The sequence below is a fragment of the Labrus bergylta genome, chromosome 23, assembly GCF_963930695.1.
Source record: "Labrus bergylta chromosome 23, fLabBer1.1, whole genome shotgun sequence".
In the NCBI taxonomy this organism is placed as follows: Eukaryota; Metazoa; Chordata; class Actinopteri; order Labriformes; family Labridae; genus Labrus; species Labrus bergylta.
The window spans coordinates 16,576,732-16,599,493 of NC_089217.1; the positions used below are offsets into that span (position 1 = coordinate 16,576,732).

Genomic DNA, 22,762 nt, shown 5'->3' on the forward strand with positions numbered 1-22,762 from the left:
GATCACTGCTAGTCTTCCTCCCTGTTTCACTGTTCTGCGTGTAACTTCTCAGTTGCAAATATTGGAAGAAGTGGGAGTGTGGTAAATCATAATATGTCCTTAGAGATTCAAATGGTATAATTCTGTTTTCATCTAAACATTGTCCAAATATGGTCAGTCCCTTTTGTACCCATGTATTAAAGACTGTATCCTGTTTATTAGGACTAAATTCAGGATCTTCTTTCATTTCTCTCAGTACAATGAAGTCCTCTTTCATTTTGCATTTTTTTTTAATTATGTGCCAAGTCTTTAAGGTGTTTCTTATTAATGCATTGTTGATTACTTGTGTCCTACTTTTAGTCTTTGTACAGAAGGGTATTGTTTTTATTGAAACATGGCAACATGTGTTTTTCTATGGATCTCCACCTTGCTTCAGAGTTATCATTTAGCCAGGTGCTTATTGATTGTATTTGAGCTGCATAGAAATAGTGCTTTAGGTTAGGGATAATGAGTCCCCCTTTTTCTTAAGACATTTTCAACTTCTGCATTTTAACTTGTTTTTTTCTCATCGCACGTTAACTCAGGTGCCTTTTGACCCAAGTTACGCGCTTAGCTTTTCCCTTTAGTATTGACCGCACATCTTTCAGAACCTTTTTTTTGTTAGTCTCAAACTCACTAGAATTGGCCATTGAGTGAGAATTGGCCATTGAGTGAGAGTTAACGACTGTTCATTTTTAAAGGACGTTGTTTGGACCTGCTTTGAGCAGCTGAGAGACGGACCCAATGGACGACGACCGGACCGCTATGCCATCCATTTCCCCACTTCACTCATCAACTCCGACCACATTTGCTACGGCTCTCACCGTGGACCGCCGGCATCCTTGATCCGAAAGAACTTGACGAGTGGTACCATTCGGCAGAGTTCTACCGAACGTGACTCAGAGTAAGGAGCGTTCTGATTAAGCATTGGGTGTGTGGAAGCAAAGCTTGTCGTATCCAAATCAAAGCCTCTAAATCAACTTTTATAACAAATTAATTAAGTCCCCTTTTTTATAAATCCTTACCTAGTTAAATCACTCAAACGATACCGTGTTTTACCCCGTTACTCTAACATAAGAAAATCACCATATCAAACTTAGAAATCAAGAATTAACATTCTCTTATTTACGTTGTCATGTCAGTATCACTGTTGTAATTATATTTTTTGCATATTTACTTTATTCATATATCTTGTTCACCATTTTCTATATTAAAGAGCCCATATTATGCCCTTTTTGGGGTTTGCATATTTAATCTATGTATCTATTTTTGTGGGTTCACAATAGCTAAAGTCCGAAAAAAGTGTCTGTTTTCATACTGCTCCTCCTTGCTCCCTCTACGCTCTGAGTCCATCAGCTACGCTCTGCTGAGCCCCCACTGTTAGACCCCACGTGGCCCAAGTCTGCTCTGATTGGTCTGCTGATCCGCTCTGTCGTTATTGGTCAGTTGCTCAGCACACGTCTCGGAAATTTCAACATGAGCTGCAAGGCTTGCCACAACGAGCCAATGGGCTTAGATCAGTGATCTCACACTGACAATGATGTCGGACTGACAAATGTTTATCGAGGTGGGCTAGAACTGAGCGTTACATGTGGCTAATGCTACAGCTAACAGGAGAACGTAGGAGAAGCTGCGTTTCCGCGGACTTTGAATTTTTGCACATAGATGTGGCTAAGCATGCACGGGACACTTGGAAAACACACTAAAGGGCATATAAAACCAGCAAAAGCATAATATGGGACCTTTAAACTTTACACATAAAAATTCTGTAATTTGTCTGTGTATTTTTCTGGTTTTAAACTGCTTGAGAACTTACTCTGATAATATGAGACAGATTCATTTATTAATTCATTACTATAATTAAGGTTAATAGTCTTGTGCTTATTCTTAAAGCTGGTGCCCCGTATTATAATTGTATATGCTACAAGTGCCTCAGCATGGACAAGGTGTTGTTGCTGTATGACAGCCTTGAATCAAACAGCACACACTGGACCTGTGAAACAATCAGTCAGCAAAGTCAATCATAATTTGAATGCATTCATATGTAATTTTCCACCCCATTGAAATTTGGCATTGGCTACTACAGGCATGTACATCAAGGACAACAATTGTGTAATTATGTTTTCTATAGCAACATCATTGTACTTGAGGGCTTGCCCTTAAGGGGGTTTCCAGGGTAAATAGGCTACAAGTGAAATCAAAATAACACTGGTAATTACCTTATTATCCGGGTCTATCTATCTACACTGATTCTCTACAAAATACGTAATCTGATACAACACTACTAACTCTTTAAGCAACCAACAGCAACAACAGCGAAAAAACCAAATGAACCACACTAAATAGGGATAGCCTACCCCGGAACATACTTGATCCCGCCAAGTGATCCAAATGACAAACCGAACCAATCAGGTGATTCGTATGACATTCGAAGCCTTCAACTGCTTCGAATGTCACTAGTCAAGTGACCAAACCATGCCTCGGCACAGTGGTTCGACAAATTTGCTTCAAGAGCAGAGGACAGTCACTTGCTGTATGCTTATTTACCATGTATTGCAATTGCAATGTGGTTAGCCTTTTGTTGTTCTGTTAGCATGTGGTTGCAGTATGTATTTGAAGTAACAGGGTGTACTGAAGTTACTATGTGTAACATTAGCATTAGCCTTGTTATTAAGTGTTATGTATTGCTTCTGATGTAGCATAGCATGTAGCATAGCATTAGCATAGCATATAGCTTAGCATTAGCGACAACCAAGAGTGGCAGTAGCTCAGTCTGTTGGGACATGGGTTGGGAATCGGAGGGGTTGCCAGTTCAAGTCCCCGGACCAAGTCCGGAAATTGATCTGGTAGCTGGAGAGGCATCAGTCCACTTCCTGAGCACTGCCGAGGTGCCCTTGAGCAAGGCACCGAACCTGAAACTGCTCTGGAGAGCTTGCTGTGGGCAGCCCACTCACTCTGAGACCTCATTATTAATGCATGTCCAGAGGATCCTGTTTGTGCATGTTTGTGTATTTCGGCCTATGTTTGTGTAGCATGTAAATTAGACCATCTAGGTCTTTTATGCATTTAGACAGAGATCATTCTTTATTAATAAAACACGTTTTTTTTGTTTGAAAAATCTGTTAACAATTGGTTCTGTTTCATTTTTCATGAGGTAATTTCTAAGGTACTGACTTTTCAACTACTTTTAATTCCCTCTAAATGAATACACAATGCGATTAACAATAAGTTCATATTCAAACCATTATTACTCTTCATAAGCATTTTAAGCTCCCCATTTCCCTATTATGGTAATCTATTCTCGTTGTACTTAGGGATTGCAGGCAGTTTGAGCATGGATGGACCATCATGCGATATTTCTATTTCTCAAAAAAAGAGGGCGTATTCAGGCCGTGCACGAAAGTTCAACTCAACAAACATGTTTTTTTACATGACCAAAATTATCATTTTAATCATGATTTATAAAAATAAAAACATAAAGTCCTTCGGAGGTCTGATAAAAACATACACATGATCAAACATAAGCAGTCCTAACTGTTTCATCATACTGTTACTAACGTTAATATTAGACTGATCAGTCTATTATCATGCCTAACTGTTACTGCTAATAAAACACATACTTTCAAGCCCAACACTGTTTCAGCAGTTGGCTGTTAAACATGAATCTGGTTTTGCTCAAGGTTTCGGTTTGTAAAAAGACAGTTTTTCCTTGCCACTGTAACTTCGCTAAATGTTGCTAAGTGCTGTGATGGATTACTATTGGGTCTTTGCAGATAACACAGAGTTTACCTGCTATACTGTAACACAATGTAAAAAAGAGTGAGGTCTTTAACCTGCTCATAACAAATGCACATCTATTAGCCCTATTTGGTGCATATGTAGGACAAGATAATGTCAATCATATTCTTAACAATAGGACGGCCTGGGTGAATGTTGTGAGGCAGGTGGTGGGCCAGAGTCATCTCCCAAGCGTCCACTAGTCGAACATTAAGTCCTTTGAACACAGCTCTTAGCACCTTGTCCAGCTGTAGTGTGTACCAGTCACTGTAGTTTAACGATACAGAAGGTGTTAAACCTCTGAGGTTTGCAGTCCTGATGACCACCAGCGTGTCTGGAGCCCTGTTCAACAGACGAATCACCGCCCTGCGGATGCTCTGAAGCCGTCTGATGTAGAGCTCAATTGGGAAAGGGCTGAAGTGGGCCCAGATGCTAAAAACTACAACTGTGTTGGTGCCACCTACCAACCCGTCAATTTCATTGGAAATGTAACGCAGCTCACTGGTTGGGACGTAGATAAAACTAAGAGGAGGACCATGGACACGGTATGTTACCAAGATGTTTTTTGCATTGTCCCATATCATGTAAGGTCCAGTTTTCTTCGGACTATTCCGGTTAATCTCATTAGCATCTGAAAGTATGACAGAAGGAACAAGTTTAGCTGTTATATAAATAATATTAAACTGTCACCTGAAATGAATGTGTATTAACTACCTGGAAGTGAAGCATCAAGGTACTCAAACCACTGCCTAAGGGTGGAGTCTCCGTACATGTGGACCGCCTTTCCTTTCAGACACTGACTGATGGCAGAGGAGTTGTTGAATTGGTGGACTTTGGTGCCACCAAGTGATCGCCACACACCATGGAAGTAATACCCAGAGAGTCCAGACTTCCCACTGCCTTGATCGACCTCAGGTTGCCCTAAGAAATATTGATCAAAATAACCTTTAAGTTATTAAAGTCATTGTTTTAAAATATATTGTCAACAGATCCCATAAAAAACCCAAAACAAGGTTTCTCCTTGACCTTGCTTATTTCACTTGAGACTTAAGATGACATCATATATGACCATAGACTGTAAATATTACTGGACGAACCCTGACCCGTCTGTTACAGAAAATGAGTCCAATCGACGGCCGCATCCATATTGGATTTGCAGTCTCAACCTAACTTCGGATCAACCTAACGACAGCAGTAAGGCGGGACCGGCGGGACTTAACTCCACCCATTCAGCTCGACGTTAGCAGTCCACTTCACAGCAAGGCTGCTATCATCCCCTACTCCTGCTCGTCCTGAGAAAACTCTACAAACAGTAAGTTAACATTTAACTTTTCTACAACACAGTTAAAACTAATTATATTCAACCCAAATATTTAATTAAAGTCTTAAAACTACACTTTTTTAAATATACAGTCATGGTTTTTAGTTATTTGTCAGAGCAGTTAGACTTTGTCAGTGTTAGCAGAGCAATACATTAACAAAGTTTTATTCATAAACTGTAAATAAATATGAGACATCCAGAAGAAATCAATATTACAAAGCATACAGTTCATGTTACTGTTCTGACAAAAAGAGGAATGTCTGTGTTTTATATTTACTGATGTCAACAGCGATGAGGTGAACATGACAATTGAAAAATAATTATTTAGTATTTATTACAAGACATTTGTTTTCTATTGAACCCCGTGAAGTCATGGAGTCTGTGGACAGTGTCAGCTTCACACCAAAAACTTTATTAGAAAAAATAGTGTTTAAGACTGGCATCTATTATGATGAGTTGCAGCTACCTTGTTCAATATTATTCCTGCAGATGTGGCTCATAACAAAAAAACAGCCTGAGCTGTCACATGTAGTTAACTGTACATTTTGTCTTGTCTGAGGCATTAATTGAACACCTTTGTTTTTCTCCTATAGACACAGTGTGAATTATTGGTGACTTGTCCATCGAGGTGCCCAGAGAGCTGCAGAGACAGAGGAAGAAACCTGAGCCTCAACAACATCTGCATTTGTTGGTTCTTCTGGGGTGGACTTCAGTTGCTTCTCTTCAACAACTCGCTGTGAGGGAGGTCTCCCCCGGATGGCCTGAGTGATGTCACCCACAGGCTGAGAGCTGAGACGGGTTTTAAGCCTCTTGACAAACCGTTACACTGCGCCCGCCTGTCAAGCTGGTCAGCTACAAGCCTTATTGTGAATAACTCTTATCCTTCATCAAATCAAAACTGATGAGTCATCAAAACAGTCACCCCCCGTACAGTGTGTGTCCATCGAGACATGAGCTAATCACACCTATTTGTTTGTTTTGTACCAAGCTGTAAACATGTTCATCTCTGCTGTAAAAACAGATTTTTTTTTATGTTGTTTTTCAGATTAAATAAATATTTCTATATAAATGCACTCCTTTATGTCTACTTATGAGTATACATTTCAGATTTGAAATGACAAGACTAAAATGTGGAAGTCTACTTTTACACAACTTCTTATTCTTTCGACATTTTCTTTTACCAAATACTAATGTAGTTCATTTCTGAAAGTGGGATGGAACAGAGTCATTGCAAAAATATGCTCTTAAACACAGCCCCATTCTTAAATCAAGATACATGGAGAGTAAATAAGATCAATAACTTGTGAATAAAAACACAGTTAAAAATGATTTAGAAATGTAGTCTTCCCTGATCAATATCACATAATATCAACTTCTCCCATCTAAACTGGACAAAGGGTTTTAAAATGGGAAGAAAATGGTTTGATTGCAAGTTGTTTGGAGGAGATCTATTTTTATTTGAACAGCATGAATACAGTCTTCCAAAGTGCAAACCCTCCTCCTCTTCCTGAAGCCTGTGGAGCTCCTTCATGTACTGCTGTCCTGCCTGCTGGCCATCTTCTCTCAGCAGAACTTCAACTGTTGAAAAGTTATTCAGAAGAAGCTCGAGCATGTGACATGGATCCAGGAGAACATGGACTTTTAGTGAGAGGTCTTCAGGAGGACAAAGAAAGAGAGAAAATATCAGTTATTCATTAAATCACTTTTTTTGTTCTCATCTATTTTTCTGTATTCATCTGTGTGTAAGATTACATTTATAAATTCAACAGTATACTACCCAGACAACAAAGGTACAGTATTCAGGTAATCAACATCTATTTAAAGTTAAGAAGATAAACCTTATTGTAATCATGCTATTTTCAGCTCTCTCACTCACACAATGATATTCCACATCAAATTGTCTCAGATTTTGTGAGGAAAAATTAAGCAGTTTATTGTGGATAGTACTTCATCTTAACATGAAACAAATATAACCTGAATTATTTAAATCATTAACAGATCCCAACATACAGTAACTCATTTATTATTAACATGAGCTCAGTACATGGCTGTATTCTTCAAACTATTTCTTATACTTTATATCTATGTGCTTTAAATCTTATTCTCATACATATTTCATATGTTATTTATATTTTATATTTCTACTGCTATATTCTGTGTATGAGTTCAGTGAAAATTAATATGGTTATTAATATAGTTCTTAATGGTTACAGATGCTCTTACAAAGTGAAGTTTTTTTAATTTGTTAACAGTTTGCTCAAATCTTAAGACACTACATCAACCATGTAACTTTAATGTCATCCTCTATAACCTACACAGCACATTAGGTTCAGTTCAGTTTATGTTACTGACGGATAATTACTACACAAAGTTTGTTTTTTAATGTCCACATTTACGTGGAGTATAACATTCATCATAACGTCAGATAACAACTGAGGTGAACCTTTAGCTTCTAACATCACACAAACTCATTTTCAACATCTTAACAACAAACATTTCTAAACCATTGACCGTAAATAATGTAAATAATGAGCTACACAGTTCGTCGACTGGTTTACAAGCTAATGCTAAACAAGCTAGGTCCGTAAATATAAATACCGACACACAAGTATACAGTAAATATAACACTACTATATCACTTACCGAAGAAAACTGAAGCATCAACTTGTTGGATGGTCTGTTAACCGCACAGCAAGCCATGTATGTTGTCAGATATGTGTTAAACAAACTCTCCAAACGAAGTAAGAAAGAGGAGAAATCAGACGGATCAAGCTGTTAGCCTCCTGACCTGCTGACCTGACAGACAGATGCAGCGCGCAGAGCTGTCAATCAAATCTGACACAACCAAATATGGGCATAGTCGTTTTCCTTCATAGAATAAAATCCGATGAGTTATAAAAAAATTCACCCCCCCCCCCACAGTGTGAGGAGAAGGGGCCGTCAACTTCTCAGATATATCTCGTTTTGTGAACCAGGCTGTAAACATGTTGATTCCTGTGGTAAAAACGGGCTTTTTTGGCTGTGGGCTTATGGCACTTCCGGCGCTTCTGCAGCCAGCCTCAAGCGGAACCTCGAGGAACTGCAGTTTTTTGTACTTCCGCATAGGCTTCATTTTTCGAGACCGGAGGTTGCCCCTTGTATATGACGTGATGTTGATAAAAAAATGAACGTTCTAAACAGCAATACAGAAAACGGCCACTTTCTCCTCTAATCTTTTGCCCTTTTGTGTTGTATAAAATATCAAATCAAACATTGACTTATTCTACAACCTTTGCCAGACAATGTTAAGTGTTAATTTACAAAAAGATTTAACCTGCAATATGCTCTTTAAGGAAAATGTTACCAAATACCTTTTATAAGAAAATATTAATTATTAAAAGCAAAACGTTGCAGTTGTTAAATAGTTAAAATTTTTAATAGTACAATAGAACTATCTCCTCACACTCCTGACACTTACCTGAGGAGATGGCTGGGGGTCCCAAGAAGCTTCTGTTCCATTGGCCTGTACAGCACAGGCAGCAAGCTGCAGCTGCATCAGTAGTGGAGGAGTACAAGGCAACAAAAACCCGCCAGGCCATGATGCTGCGAGACAGCAAAGATGCAAGAGTTCGCCAGGCAGATATTGAGGTCAGAACAGGTTGCAAGTGGTCAGCCAGCAGAGCGCTGAGGGAGGCGGAGGATTGCCTTCACCATGCTGACATTGTTGGGGCAGTAGCCCAGGGCAGGCTAGGCCTGGGTTGCTCCACTAAGGCAAACTGGAAAAAGGCTAATCCAAAGGAACGCCGTGGCATGGTTCAAAGGGAGGTACGCAGGGCAGAGGAGGAAGGCAGACATGTCAAGGCAGTAGCCATGAACAAACAGGGCAGCTGGACGAGGTGGGAGAGTGTGCGAGAAAGGGCACTGACTTGGAAGGACATCTGGAGCATGGAAGAACACCGGATCAAGTTTCTGTTGTGTTCCGTGTATGATGTCCTGCCGACTCCATCAAACCTCCACACATGGGGATTGGCCGAAAGGCCCTGCTGCACGCTCTGTGGAAGGCCAGCTAACCTGGAGCATGTCCTCTCCTTGTGTGGGTCAAGTCTGGCGAATGGGAAATTCAGGTTGCGACACGACCAGATCCTGACACAACTGGCTGCTGGTGTGGAACAGGCCAGAAAGAGGCCAAAACAACGTACTGATGGTCCTCGTTTCATCCACTTTCTCAGGTCAGGGGAAAGTGCAACAACAACAGCAGAGTTGAGGACTAAAGGAGTCCTGGGCACGGCAAGTGACTGGGAGATGCGGGCTGACCTAAGCAGCAGCTCAAATTTCCAGAGGAGATAACCCTTACCAACCTCAGAACCAACATTGTCCTCTGGTCTAAAGGTACCAAGCAAGTGATCCTAATGGAACTTACAGTACCCTGGGAAGAGAGGATGGAGGAAGCACATGAGTGCAAGCTCAAGAAATATCAGAATCTCATCCTCGACAGCCAGCGTAATGGGTGGAAGGCATGGAACCTGCCGGTGGAGGTCGGCTGCAGGGGCTTCGCAGGACAGTCGCTCTGGAGAGCTCTTGGACTGCTTGGAATTGAAGGCCAGGCTAGGAAGCGGCTGATAGCCAACATCACCAAGCAGGCAGAGGCAACATCCCGGTGGATTTGGATGAAGCGGAATGAGCACTTGCAGAGCAAACCTGGGGAGGGAAAACATCAGAGTTGAGTGGCAAACTGCGGGGGTAGTACCAGGATGCTGGTTCTACCGTCGAGCCCCCCCAAGATGTCATGGGCTTAAATCAATGAAACATCGAGGAAGGGGGGTGCCCATTTGAAAACCTGCATAAGCCACTCAACTCATTTCCAGTTTGGAGGGGGTGCCTTGAGGGAGGGAAAAGGAGAGAGCGATTCCACTGGCTCACAGATGGTGTAGGGGAGAGTACCTGTAAAGGTGAGCCGGTTGCGATAACCCCTATCGTATTTTGCATAAAATAAATCTTGTTTTGAGCATGAATGAAGTAAACGCTTCCAGCTCTATCTCAGTTTTGTAGATGGAATCTGTTTCATTTATTTATTTTTGCCTTATATGTGATATGCTCTCTACAAGGCACAGAGATAAACAGCTATTGTCACTTTTTTTTTTTATTGTGTAGTATTTTTTATTTTCAAGGTCACATGGATATCTTTTAAAGGTGGAAGTAGAAAAGTTGTGCGTTACCTTTCCTTGGAGGCAGCACAGTAACATTGGCTGGTCCTGAAGAGTGAATGAAGACTTTCAGGTTGATTTTGCTGGGTGGGAAAAACTGCCATGATTAAGAATCTCTTAAACACACTACAATATGTAAATGTCAGAAGTGATTTACCAAATGGTAACACTTTAGTCATAATAAATCACTCCATATTTGGAATGAAAATATACACTTCATAGTTTTGTTGATTAGAGTCAACTTTAATTGTTCAGATTAAGTGTTTTGATAGGTATTATCTTAAATTATACATTTCATCTTTGCCACCTGTAGTTACAAACACAAAATTCTCCACCATGTGACACATACTACATACTTAAAGTCATTACATGTAAAACTAGATGCAACTTTTCTACTGCTGTGCTCCCTCACCTTTGGAAAAGCTTCTCCTCTTTGTCCTTGAGTCTTACATTGAATCCGGCTCTCATGTGGTTAATCCTGTCATCACAGCTCAGTTTCTTTGGCTTGTAGCAGAACCAAGGCTCGCCTGTACGGAGGTCAGTGTAGTTGCACTGTGGCTGGTTGGTTTGACGTAGGCAAACGTTACAGGAGGCAGTTTCAGAGATTGAACCTGAGCGGAAGAGGCTTTTAAAGAGAACCCTTTCAGGATGTTCTCTATTCAGCCTGTGCAGAACTGTGACAGCCTCGCTTGAGTGGACAAGCGTTACCTGATAAAACAAAACACAAGAGTTCTCAAATTACAGCATACACCCTTTGCCTGCTATTTTTTGTTTAAGATTAAGATCAAGGGGAAATTCTGTTTTTACACTCTGTTAATCATGCAACATGTGGTGGGGAGGGGACTTTGTGGCTTGCTCAAGGGCACCTAGGCAGTGCTCAGGTATCTCTGCAGCTACCAGACCAACTTCCATATTTCGTCGGCACCGTGACTTGAACCGGCAACCCTCCGGTTGCCAACCCAAGTCCCTACAGACTGAGCTACTGCCGCTACTGTAACATTTGATTGTTAAATCAATGTTTCCAAGATAATTCATCTGTATTTTTGGTGCCAGCTGACTAAAGTTAATAATTTACTTAACTTAAAAACGTAAGAGAGATTAATGGAATTGGTCAACTCTCTACTAGCTGGAAAGTTGAACTTGTAATACTCTAAATAACTGCGCGTGGTGGCAGGCGCTCCAGTGTGTGAGTGTGTGTGTGTGTGTGTGTGTGTGTGTGTGTGTGTGTGTGTGTGTGTGTGTGTGTGTTTGTGCAGCATGTTGGTGTGTCTCACAGTCATGACGACAGAGAGAGGAGCAGGGAAAAGTAATTGCAGCTACATAAAACGCGCTTATTACTCACAGCATAGTTTTTATGACATTTTGGTAAAACATTTACCTGCCCAGTGGCAGATAGCACTCTGAACTTTGGAATTAAATGACCTACAGGACAATAACATTAGGTGATTCCTTTACCATCACTTGTTTTACAATACCATTTTAAGCCTTGAACTTTACCTCAACCTGTGCACTTCCTTCCCAGAGTAAAGGGAATACAGCAGAGTAGGAGCTATTAAGGTGATCCACCACTCGTCCAGCCACACCTGCTTCAAGTGCCCTGTTGTGCAACCGGGCAAGTAAGACATCTCCTCCAGACTTCTTGGGGTTTCCTTGGAAGTCGTACATTTGTATCATAACTTCCAGCTGGTCTCCTATGTGCCGCTCTACTCCACCCCTCCCTGGGAGAATGGTGAAGGTGCTGTGGGCGGGATCACTTGTCTGGTTTAATAAAAAAAAAGGTGGCGGACGTGGAGATTCAGGCCAAGCAATGGAATCTAATAACAGGCGTTCCTCCTCAGCATCTGCCAAAGACAGTGGCTTAAAGGTGCAGAAATCATCAGGCCTGGGAGGAGCAGTGGGAGGAGCAGTGGGAGGAGCAGTGGGAGGAGCAGAGGTCACTTTCTTAGGGACGATGGTAGAGTTTTCTTCATAATGTAGCTGGAAAGGGGTTGAAAAAGAGAGATGGTGACAAAGACGCATCGAACAAATTTACTTCAATAAAATAAACTGAAAGAAAGATAAGTGATTTTTCTAAAAGAATAAGGATTAATCATAACTGTTGATTTGTAAACTGTAAGCTGCTGGAAGGCACTGAAATGTCTCTAAAACGATGCCTAAGGGCAATAGTCTTTTACTAGGGGAAGAAGGCAAGAAGCCCGGGAGTTTCATTGCTCTGACCAGCCTATTGTTCATATCCTTTCACTGGAGATATATGCTTTGATTCTAGCTTTAGTACATAAGTCTGAAAAAGTGCATTATTATCTACAACCTTGTAGCTTATTAAATCGTGTATTTGATTGCCCAACCTTTTTTAAACCAAGATCTACTTTTAAAGTTGCCAGTCTGCAGAGATCTACCAGTCCACACAGTGAGCCGTAGCCTTTACCGACAGCCTCCAAATGCATTTAATACTCACACAACAAACAGAAAATAATATCAGATATAATAAATGAGAGTTCTGTAAAAAATAATGCAATATCGACATACTTTTTTTAAAACTCTTATTTTAGGGTAGGCTACATTTTAATATTAAGTTTGTATTTATATCACATATGTTTTCCCCTTAATTTAGTTTACAACAAACAACTTTAATCTGTGTGGAGATGTTCACAGACTACAGCAGGCTGCTGTGAGATGATTTTGCTTTTGTTAAATTAGCTGCAGACACGGTGAGAGTGAATGGAGTAAAGTCCAACCGACTGTTTGACCGGGTCACGTGTGTTCCCGCCTCGGTCCGTAAAGATCACGGATCAACTGTGTGCTGTAGCACTAAAAGTAAAAAGTAAAAAGGTTCGCGTGGTGGCTGGCGCTCCAGTGCAAGTGTGTGTGTGTGTGTGTGTGTGTGTGTGTGTGTGTGTGTGTGTGTGTGAGTGTGAGTGCAATGAGATGAAATTGAAATCACTTTTCTATTTTACAATTGTATTTTATATTGACTAAACATCTCGATCGACTGAGAATCAGTCAGCGATCTACCTGTCGATCGCGATCGACTGTTTGGGCACCCCTGGTCTAGAGTGTTTCTCACAGGATTTTATGAGGCTATGGCAGGAGGACACAGAACCACCTCGGGGGTTCCGGGGGCAAGTTCTATTTTAGATGTGGCTGTGGCTCAGTTGGTAGAGACGTCATCTCTCAAGCGCAAGGTCGATTGTTTGTCCCTAGCTCCTGCAGCAACATGTCTGATGTGTCTTTGGTCAAGACACTTAACCCCTTCGTCAGCGCCGTATGAATGGGATTAGTTACTTCTGATAATGTCACTACATAGCAACCTTTGCCGTCAGGGTGTGGATAGGTGTGACATGCAGTGTGAAAGCGCTTTGAGTAGTCAGAAGACTAGAAAAGCGCTATATAAGTCCATTTAACAATTTTGTGCTGCTGTAGTAATTAAACAGAAATTGTAAATGGACTTGAGCTTATATATGACTACTAGCGCAGTGGTTAAATCTTCATATTGCAAATAAATTGACACAGAAAGGCTGTGACCTAAAGGCACTTATCTGACATTTAAATAAACAGTGTGTTGGCTATGTTATTCTTATTTTGTCCAGTCCTGACTGAAACAGCTTTATACTCATGTAAACATGATGTAAACACGGCTCCAACAACAACACAGCCAGCAGGACTCTGCTTCTCACTAATAGACAGTCATGACTCAGAGAGACATTTACAGAGGACATACTTAATTTCTACTTTATTTATGTGTAAATTGTCGCACATATCTTGGTGAATTAGGCCTTTTAGTAAATTAAAAGACACTGTTGAAAATAGTACCCTTTAATCTGACTCACAAAAAAACATTGTTGCCACTTATCCCAGTTCTCACCTGCAGCAGGTCCATGTTTCTTAATACAAAGAACAACACAGTCAGAAGGAGGAGGATGACACAGGTCTTCAGAAGTTTCATGTTGACATGGTTACTTATAAAACCTTTTAGCCCCATGGTGAGTCCTCTGGTACTGGATTAAAACAACAAAAAGGGGAAACAGACTCTGTGTTAAGTTTATCATATGAATTCTTCTGGAAGTCACTTAACTCAGTCATAAAAACCTCTGAATATTCATAGTGTCATCATGTCTAGCTTTCAACATCAAACTAATCTTGTCAATCGAGAATGTGATAATTATATGTTACCAAACAGGGAGTTTACAACAAAACAACTTTTTGGTGCTAGAGGTTTGACAGGAACATAATTACAATGTTCATACTGATGGTCAAATTCTCACAATCAGGTGTGCCAAGGTTACATGGTCTTATGAAATGTAGTGAAGTCACTTGAGGACAAAATGTTGACTTAAGATAGGGTTAGTTTCCCTGCAGGCACGCAGTAATGGAGGCACGAAGGAAACATGTACATTTAGTCTAATCAATCAATCAATCATTTTTTATTTGTATAACCAGAACTCATAACAAGTGTTATCTCGACACACTTTACAAAAAGCAGGTAAAAGACCTTAATACCTAACTAAAGATTGTTTTGAAGTAGACATTTTAACTGGTACTATTTTGTTACTTTATACTTTAACACATTTACATTTCAGATTCTAATTCTATTCCATTTATTCCTCAGTGTTTTTTCTTCAGTTTCACTTGTTACTTTGTCGATTAAAAAATCAATGATTCTAAAAATCATGATGTATAATTTTAGAAAACATTAAATTAAGCTCATCAACTCTGTGTCTCACAGCTTCAGCATATATGATACCATGTCTACAGTAATTTAATTGAAACTATTCAAATAGCTCATGCTTACCAAATGACAACACTTATTTTTGGGCATTTAAATATATTTTGATGGCACTGTACTACCTCTAAATGGAGGACTATTTTTAACTAGATTTATCAAACTGAACATGTGCTTTTTAACTGATGGGATCATAGATTGATAAAGTATGATATATGACATGGGGTTTTATATCAGAGCTTGAACTCAAACAGTGAAGAGTATTTCCTATCCCTAAAGTATCCAGTAACAAAACAAGTAAATGTGATACAGGGGTTCAATTAAAAACAAAAATCAGAAGCAAGAAGCTTAAAGCATGCAGCATAAAAGAGGTACAGAAAACGTTAAAAAAAATACCTTCAAAGTAGACACTAATGGAAACATGTTGTTTTCTCAGCGTCTATAAAATGAAACACAAGTTTCACCCAAACAACATAAAGAATATTACGGCTTACCTCAGAAGAGATTAATTTGGAGTGAACACAGTGGTGAAATCTCTGTGATGTGACGGAAATCCAAATTAAAAAAAGTAAACCTTTTACTCAGAAAACAAGACAACCTGTCATAACAAGAAGCGCCAAAAAAGTGATAAAGAAGCTTCATAAAGTCATCAAGGTTAGAAGTTCGATTATCAAGACGAATGATGCCCTTCATAAGAATGTTGCCTCCTTACATTTAACAGTGGGTTGCAATAACATAAACGCCAGCTGAACAACTGAACAGATGAAAACCAGTTTGACAGTAACTGATGTATGGGCCTGAAGCATAAACTTTGTATAAACTCTGCAAAAACAATGGATCTCCATTGAGTGCTGAAATATGTCAAGGTGGCGGAGACACCCATATGGGATGGTGTCACGGCTCTGGCTGTGAACCTGTTTCTCTGTGTATCCCTTGTGTCCCCTCCCCCTCTGTCTGTCTGTGTGTGTGTGTGTGTGTGTGTGTGTGTGTGTGTGTGTGTGTGTGTGTGTGTGTGTCTGTGTGTGTGTGTGTGTGTGTGTGTGTGTGTGTGTGTGTGTGTGTGTGTGTGTGTCTCTGTCTCTGGAGGGCGTGGCTTCAATCAAACACCTGGTGACTACTCACACCTGCAACTCATTCAATTTTGCTGTGTCTGCTTTGTCTAAATACAAACCATAACAGATGGGCAATATTTCTGGTTTTCATAATTTTATGGCAGATTTTGTTTTCAGTTTTCTTCATGTTTCCAATTAATTGATATGTAAAAATTGACCTGAGGGTTGATGGGGGCCACCAATTGCCCACCCCTGCGCATGACAGTCACACTACTCAAAAAGAGACTTAGGGTGCGTTCCAATTGTCCCTCCTATCTCCTTTCACTATCCACTTTACCTTAACCCCGCGAAAACGTCATGAGGTCAAGGAAAGATGTTAGGAGAATTAATAAAGGACTTAGGGAAAGGCGATCTCGTTGCTCTGACAATCCGACCGCATTTTCCACTAGGCGACGCATTTTAAATGCAACGGGCCGGTGGAGGTTAATGACGTGGGTCTGCCGTGTTGAAACTACAATGTTCCAAAAATGGACTACAAAAAACGCATCTAAAAAACTTTCCCCTGTGCCTTCTTACCGGTGAAATAATCCTAATCACCACAAGGTTGGGATTGAAATAAAAGCAATATAGACCACCAGGCTACAAGTGCTTGAGGTTTTCCAGGAATATAGTTTACTTGTTCACACTAAGGCTATTAAACATTTAAAATTAAAAATTTTGATAAATTGCTAAATTTCAATAGTCATTCGCGATGAATCACATTTTTAATCGTATGTTTGAAATTTCACATCAGATAATGAAAATAAATTGTTAGGCTTTTATTTTGAAGTTATATAATGTCTTTAGCTGAGAGTACTTGCTGTTTGAATCCAACCCTGATTTTATTTTGATATAAAGTAATGTTGGGACCCGGCCATGTGTGCTGGACAAAGGACTCAGGCCTGTATTCCCTTTTTAAAGCCTGACTAGAGTTTTTTTCGAGGGAACTAGACAAAGGAGTCTTAGGGCGCGGTCACACTGGCCATCTGTACCATGCTGTACTCAAGTACGATTGGCCCCCCGCTGTACCATTCCCACGCTGGCCGGCCTGCGGTCATACTGGCCAGGACTAACCGTGCTTAAGCACGATTACCTCTTGTACATAACGTTGTAATACCACACACACATGCTTTATGTTATTATGAAGCGTGCGAGAGAAAGAGAGAGAGAGATAGAAAAAAGGGACGCGCACACCGGAGAACAACACAGAGAACATGACAGCTGCTTTGTGGCTTCTATTGAGTCATTTTAGTCAGATACAGCCATAAATTAATAAAAAATAAAATAGACGTGCGGCCGAGTCCGCCGGCGAGTCCACAGCCGCACATCGGAGAATACAGAGAATATGACAGCTACTTTGTGTCTTATATCGAATCATGTTACTCAGATACAGCCATGAAACTGTGGATTTCTCCATAATGAAGGCTGTCAGCGTTGTGTGCCCGCGTGCTCGTGCATGAAGTGTACCGTGTCAAAGCACACCTCTCCGAAGTGTGCCAATGTCTCCGATCATTTCTGGAAACACTTCACTAAATCCTACCTACCATTAGAGGTGGGCGATATGGAAAAAATATCATATCTGTTAAAAAGGCCAGCTTCGCTTGGACTGTTCCAAAAAAAAACCCTCTAAAAGTGGTAGATTCCGGCTCCGTAGTGTCTGGCACAGTGTTCGAAAGAGAAGAGAGTTTACAGTTTAAGTTGCAAGAGTGCTTGAGTAAGAAAAGGGTGCTGCTTTGTTCAATTCGACATATTGTGTGCGTCCATTGAAATGTAAGTAAATGTAATAGTTTATCGGTGCTAATTATAATTTCTATAGGTAAATGTATATCCCTTTGATGTTAATGAAGACCAATTAAGATGAAGTGAGTTGATGCAGCCACGGTTTTTGTTGATTGTTTAGTACACCTTTCTTTCATTATTTCTCATGTTAAGCATGTTTTTGATTGATTGATTGATTAAATTTATTTCAGACATATCAAATAAAATCAAACATATCAAAAATACAAAACAAAATGAAAAGCACGAAAATACAATAAACAAAAAACAATGTTCAAATTATTTCACAAAAAAAGAAAAAGCAAATTACATAAATTCAATTGATATGCCTGAAAAGGAGTAGGAAGAAGTATAAAACTTATTTAATCCTACCCCTTTTCCACAGCTCAATCATTAATATTTATTAAATTATATTAACTTCCTGTGTTCCTTATAATCTCTCTATATATACAATCTATCCATATACAATTTGCTATATTATATTTAAGATACTATATTTGATATTTACAATCCAATGATTTTCCATAATTTATATAATTTATTCATTTTATAATTTATGTATTTATACAATCCATATATCTATATATACATATCTATTTGTACAATTTGATGTACTATATTTACATTTTATATATTATACAATCCTTATATCTATACAGTATGTTTACAATTATACATTTGATTGACAATCTATATCTATATCTATATATATATATATACAATTTGATATAGGCTACTATATGTAAAATTTACATATATATAGTATACATTAACATACACCTGTGTATAGAAAACTTGTAAACCCAATTATTATTGTTATTGGGTGTATTGTACATGTAATGTAGCAATAATATTTTACACGTGATTTGGTTGCAACAGACAGTTAACACATTCATACACTTGTGTTTTATTAGGAGTAGGTCATTTAGTTTAATATTCTGAAAGGAATGACTGAGTTTAACACTTTGTATATGTTTCTCTTGTTTATTTCCATTTTCAGAAACCACACACACACACACACACACACATACACACACACTCACAAGCACCCATACACAGATATGAAGAGAGATACATTCACACATTCATGCAAATGTGTATGAACACCTTGTCAAGCAGCAAGTTAAATAAACCGTTATAACTGGAACCTGTGACCCCTGCGTGATTTAACCAGTCACACCAGTGGTGGTTGAAGTTTTGAGAGAAGCCTCAGTCAGCTGATCTTTCTTTTAATATAACTTTTTGTTTTGGCAAAATCACAATCATGATTTCACCAGAAATGTTTTTTCCCTCAATTTGATCAATATTTATGCACAACTCGAAGGTTTTCTGCACCACATTGAAATTATGATTGAATAATGTTTCCTAGTTTTGTGTTCATCAGGAAAGAGCATTGATGCATTTATTTAAAAACATAACAAAAAACACATGAACTTCAAGTTCTTGTGAATCTGTGCTATTTCAGCCCTGCATAATTTCTACAGCTATAGCTTTATATAGGCTAAGCAGACTTTGTTTGTAGACTGTGTTGTTTTGTATGACATTATTGGACTAACTTTAGTTTAGTTTATATTTAATCAAACATAATACAGAATGTGTTCTTTCTGTGACACATGATCAAAGTAAGTTTTACTGAAAGAAGAGTTTAATTCATAGAGGGGGCGAGACATCGTTGATTGACAGACAGACAGTCACCATGGTTACTCACTTTCACCTGCCTGCTGCTTTGTAACATTGTTTAGCCTAATCCCTATAAATTTGGTTATCACAACAGGTGACCTTCGGGTGGAGGGGCTTGATAGTAACTTTTAAAAACCGAGAGAGAGCAGTTAACACCGACAGCAATATATTTTACACCGGGGTTATATCTCCCATCACTGACTCTCTTTCCGGCTCGTTAAATGGTTTCTTGTGTCGCTTTCCGAGATGTAAACTTAACTGTGCAAACTATGCAGATAAGTTAACTGTTGCTCACGGTGTGTGTGTTTGGAAAAATATCCGAACAGTTGCATAGAACCGGGATGGAGTAGTTTTTACAGACTTAACCTACTCTTAAGTTTTATTTTCGCAGAAGCGAAGGGAGAGAAGCGTTTGTGTAAACTGCAGCATGATAGAATAAACACATTAGCCTGGTTCTACGATCTCTCTGCTTTGGCAGATTGTCAGCACGTTAAAATTCTTCATGATCTAAAAATAATAATAATAATAATATATTTTATTTATAAGATACATAGATAGATAGAAGCTTTATTGTCATTGTATAAAAAAACACAACAAAACTTTTGCAGCAATCCTGTACAGCAGCGTTTGCAAAATAGGTTCACATACAAATATATTTGTAGTTATGTACATTTGAGTAAATGATGAGTGAGTAGATAATAAACAGTGTGGTGGCTGAATGAATATCCAAGTATTTATGTGCAGTGCCTGGGTAAGTGGACATATATAGAGAGATATAGGACGAATAAGTTATATTGCAGTTATATTATATATAATAAATATGTATAGTTATTATTGTACAGTGAATGAATGAATAAATACAAGAGATATAATAAATAAAACAGATATAGAGCAGTGATTGAATGAATAAATAGACAGTTAAAGTGCAGTGACTGAGTAAATCAATAAACAACAGTTTTAAAGCAGTGTATCAAAAGTTATTGCACAAGAAAGTAGTGGACAGTTCGCAGCAGTAAGGTAATTATTGCACAGTTTATGGGTTAAGGAGTTTGTCCACAGCTCTGGGATAGAAGCTGTTTCTTAGTCTGTTTGTTCGTGTTCGGATGGTCCTGAGTCTGCCTGAGGGAAGGGTGTTGAACAGACAGTGTCCATTGCTGGGCTTTCTTTATTATGTGTGAGGTGTTCAGGATCCAGCTCAGAGTCCTCTGAGAGGTGAACTCCCAGGAACTTGAAGTTGGCGACACGTTCCACCTCTTCCTGGTTTATGTGCAGACTGTTGTGGAGTGTTTTTTGTTTTTTTCTGTAGTCGATAATTATATCCTTGGTTTTCTTTGTGTTGAGTTGCAGGTTGTTGTTTTCACACCACACAGAGAACGTTTGGACCTCCTCTCTGCAGGCCGCCTCGTTGTTGTTGGAGATCAGTCCTACAATGGTGGTGTCGTCTGCAAATTTGAAGAAGGTGTTGGAGGTGGGTGTGCAGTCATGGGTGTACAGGGAGTAGAGGATTGGACTGAGGACGCAGCTCTAGGGTACACCGGTGTTGAGGATGATGGTGGAGGAGATGCTGTCTCCCAGTCTGACATGTTGAGGTCTGTTGGTTAGAAAGTCATGGATCCACAGACAGAGGGGAGTTCCTAACTGCAATGTGTGCAGTTTGCTGACCAGTTTGCTGAGCTGGATGGAGTTGAATGTAGAGCTGAAGTCGTAGGTGTTAGGCTGTTCCAGGTGGGTTAGGGCAGTGTGCAGTGCGAGTGAGATGGCATCGTCTGTGGATCTGTTGGCCTTGTAAGTGAACTGGTGTTGATCAAAACCAGAGGGAATTGCAGGATTTGATGTGTGACAGTACCAGTCTCTCCATGCATTTCATGATTACTGGAGTCAGGGCAACTAGCCAGAAATCATTGAGGCTTGAGATTGCCGATGTTTTGGGCACTGGGACAATTGTTGCTGTTTTCAGGCAGGTGGGGACTGTGGCTTGTTGTAGTGACTTGTTGAAGATTGGTGTGAAGACTGCAGCAAGCTGGTCTGCACAAGCTTCAGCGCTCGTCCAGGGACTCTGGCTGGCCCTGCTGCTTTGCTGCAGTCTATGCTGAGGAGGGCCCCCTTCGCCTGACGAGTCTGCAGGATGAGTGGCTGGTCGGGGGGGGTTTCTTTGTTAGTGTTGTCCGCAAAGCGAGCAAAGAATGAGTTGGGCTGGTCTGGGAGGGAGGTGTAGATGGGGGTGGGGGTGTTGTGGCTTTGTTTGTTGTCTGTAATGTTCCTGATGCCTTTCCACATGGAGCGGTGGTTGTTGTCATTGAAGTTGTCCTCAATCTGCTGCTTGTATTGTAATTTAGCAGTTTTGATGCCCCTGTTTAAGTCTGCTCTTGCTCTGCTGTCTTTGTCCCTTGATCTGAATGCTGCATTCCTGGCTTTGAGCAGCACTCCCACGCTGTTGTTGAACCAGGGTTTTTGGTTGGGAAATACTTTGACCTGCTTCTTCGTGTTCACATTGTCCATGCAGAAGTTAATGTAAGACAGTACTGATGAGGTGTGGAGCTTGATGTCTGGTTCCTCAAAGAGCTCCCACATGGTGTCCTCGAAGCAGACCTGGAGTGCAGAAGAGGCCTCCTCACTCCAGACCTGCACTGTCTTTATTGTGGGTTTTGATCTGCTGATGAGGGGTTTGTAGGCTGGTGTCAGGAACAGGGATAGGTGATCAGATTGTCCAAGATGGGGGGATGAGTGTGCCCTATATGCACCAGGGATGTTTGTAAATACCTGGTCAAGTGTCCTGCTGGTCATTGTTGTAATGTCCACATTTAGTAAAATCTTGGCATTACAGATTTAGGATTGGAGTGATTGAAGTCTTCTGCCACAATAAAGATGCCATCTGGGTGTTTCTTTTGCTGTCTGGTGATGTTGTCAAGCAGTATGCTCATGGCTAGTTTGGCGTTAGCCCGGGGGTGAACATATACTGCTGCGATGAACACTGCGGTGAATTCTCTTGGCAGGTGAAAGGGTCTGCATCTGAGCATTAAAAACTCCAGATTTGGGCAGCAGAGTCTCTGGGTTACGGTTACAAACAGACACCTCCTTACTCAACATGATGAGAGCATATGGTGAAAGATTGAGAATGACATCTGAACTACAGGAATGTGGTCTCTCAACATGGTTCGTTTGACTGTAGTGAAAGGTGAGACTGTAAGTACTTAAA

The 22,762-nt window shown here is 40.0% G+C and overlaps 1 protein-coding gene across 1 annotated transcript; it reads right to left on the reverse strand.

Moving 5' to 3' along the window:
- Window positions 1–1,966: 1,966 nt before the first annotated feature.
- LOC110004222 (NXPE family member 3-like) lies at window positions 1,967–16,019 on the reverse strand. The gene is made up of 7 exons (XM_020659769.3): window positions 15,514–16,019; window positions 14,162–14,294; window positions 11,797–12,276; window positions 10,712–11,007; window positions 10,312–10,382; window positions 4,510–4,716; window positions 1,967–4,426 (listed from the first exon to the last, which is right to left on the reverse strand). Exons 2-7 carry the CDS (start codon window positions 14,276–14,278, stop codon window positions 3,882–3,884), a joined length of 1,716 nt encoding a protein of 571 aa, XP_020515425.2. The 5' UTR covers window positions 14,279–14,294; window positions 15,514–16,019; the 3' UTR covers window positions 1,967–3,881.
- Window positions 16,020–22,762: the final 6,743 nt, after the last annotated feature.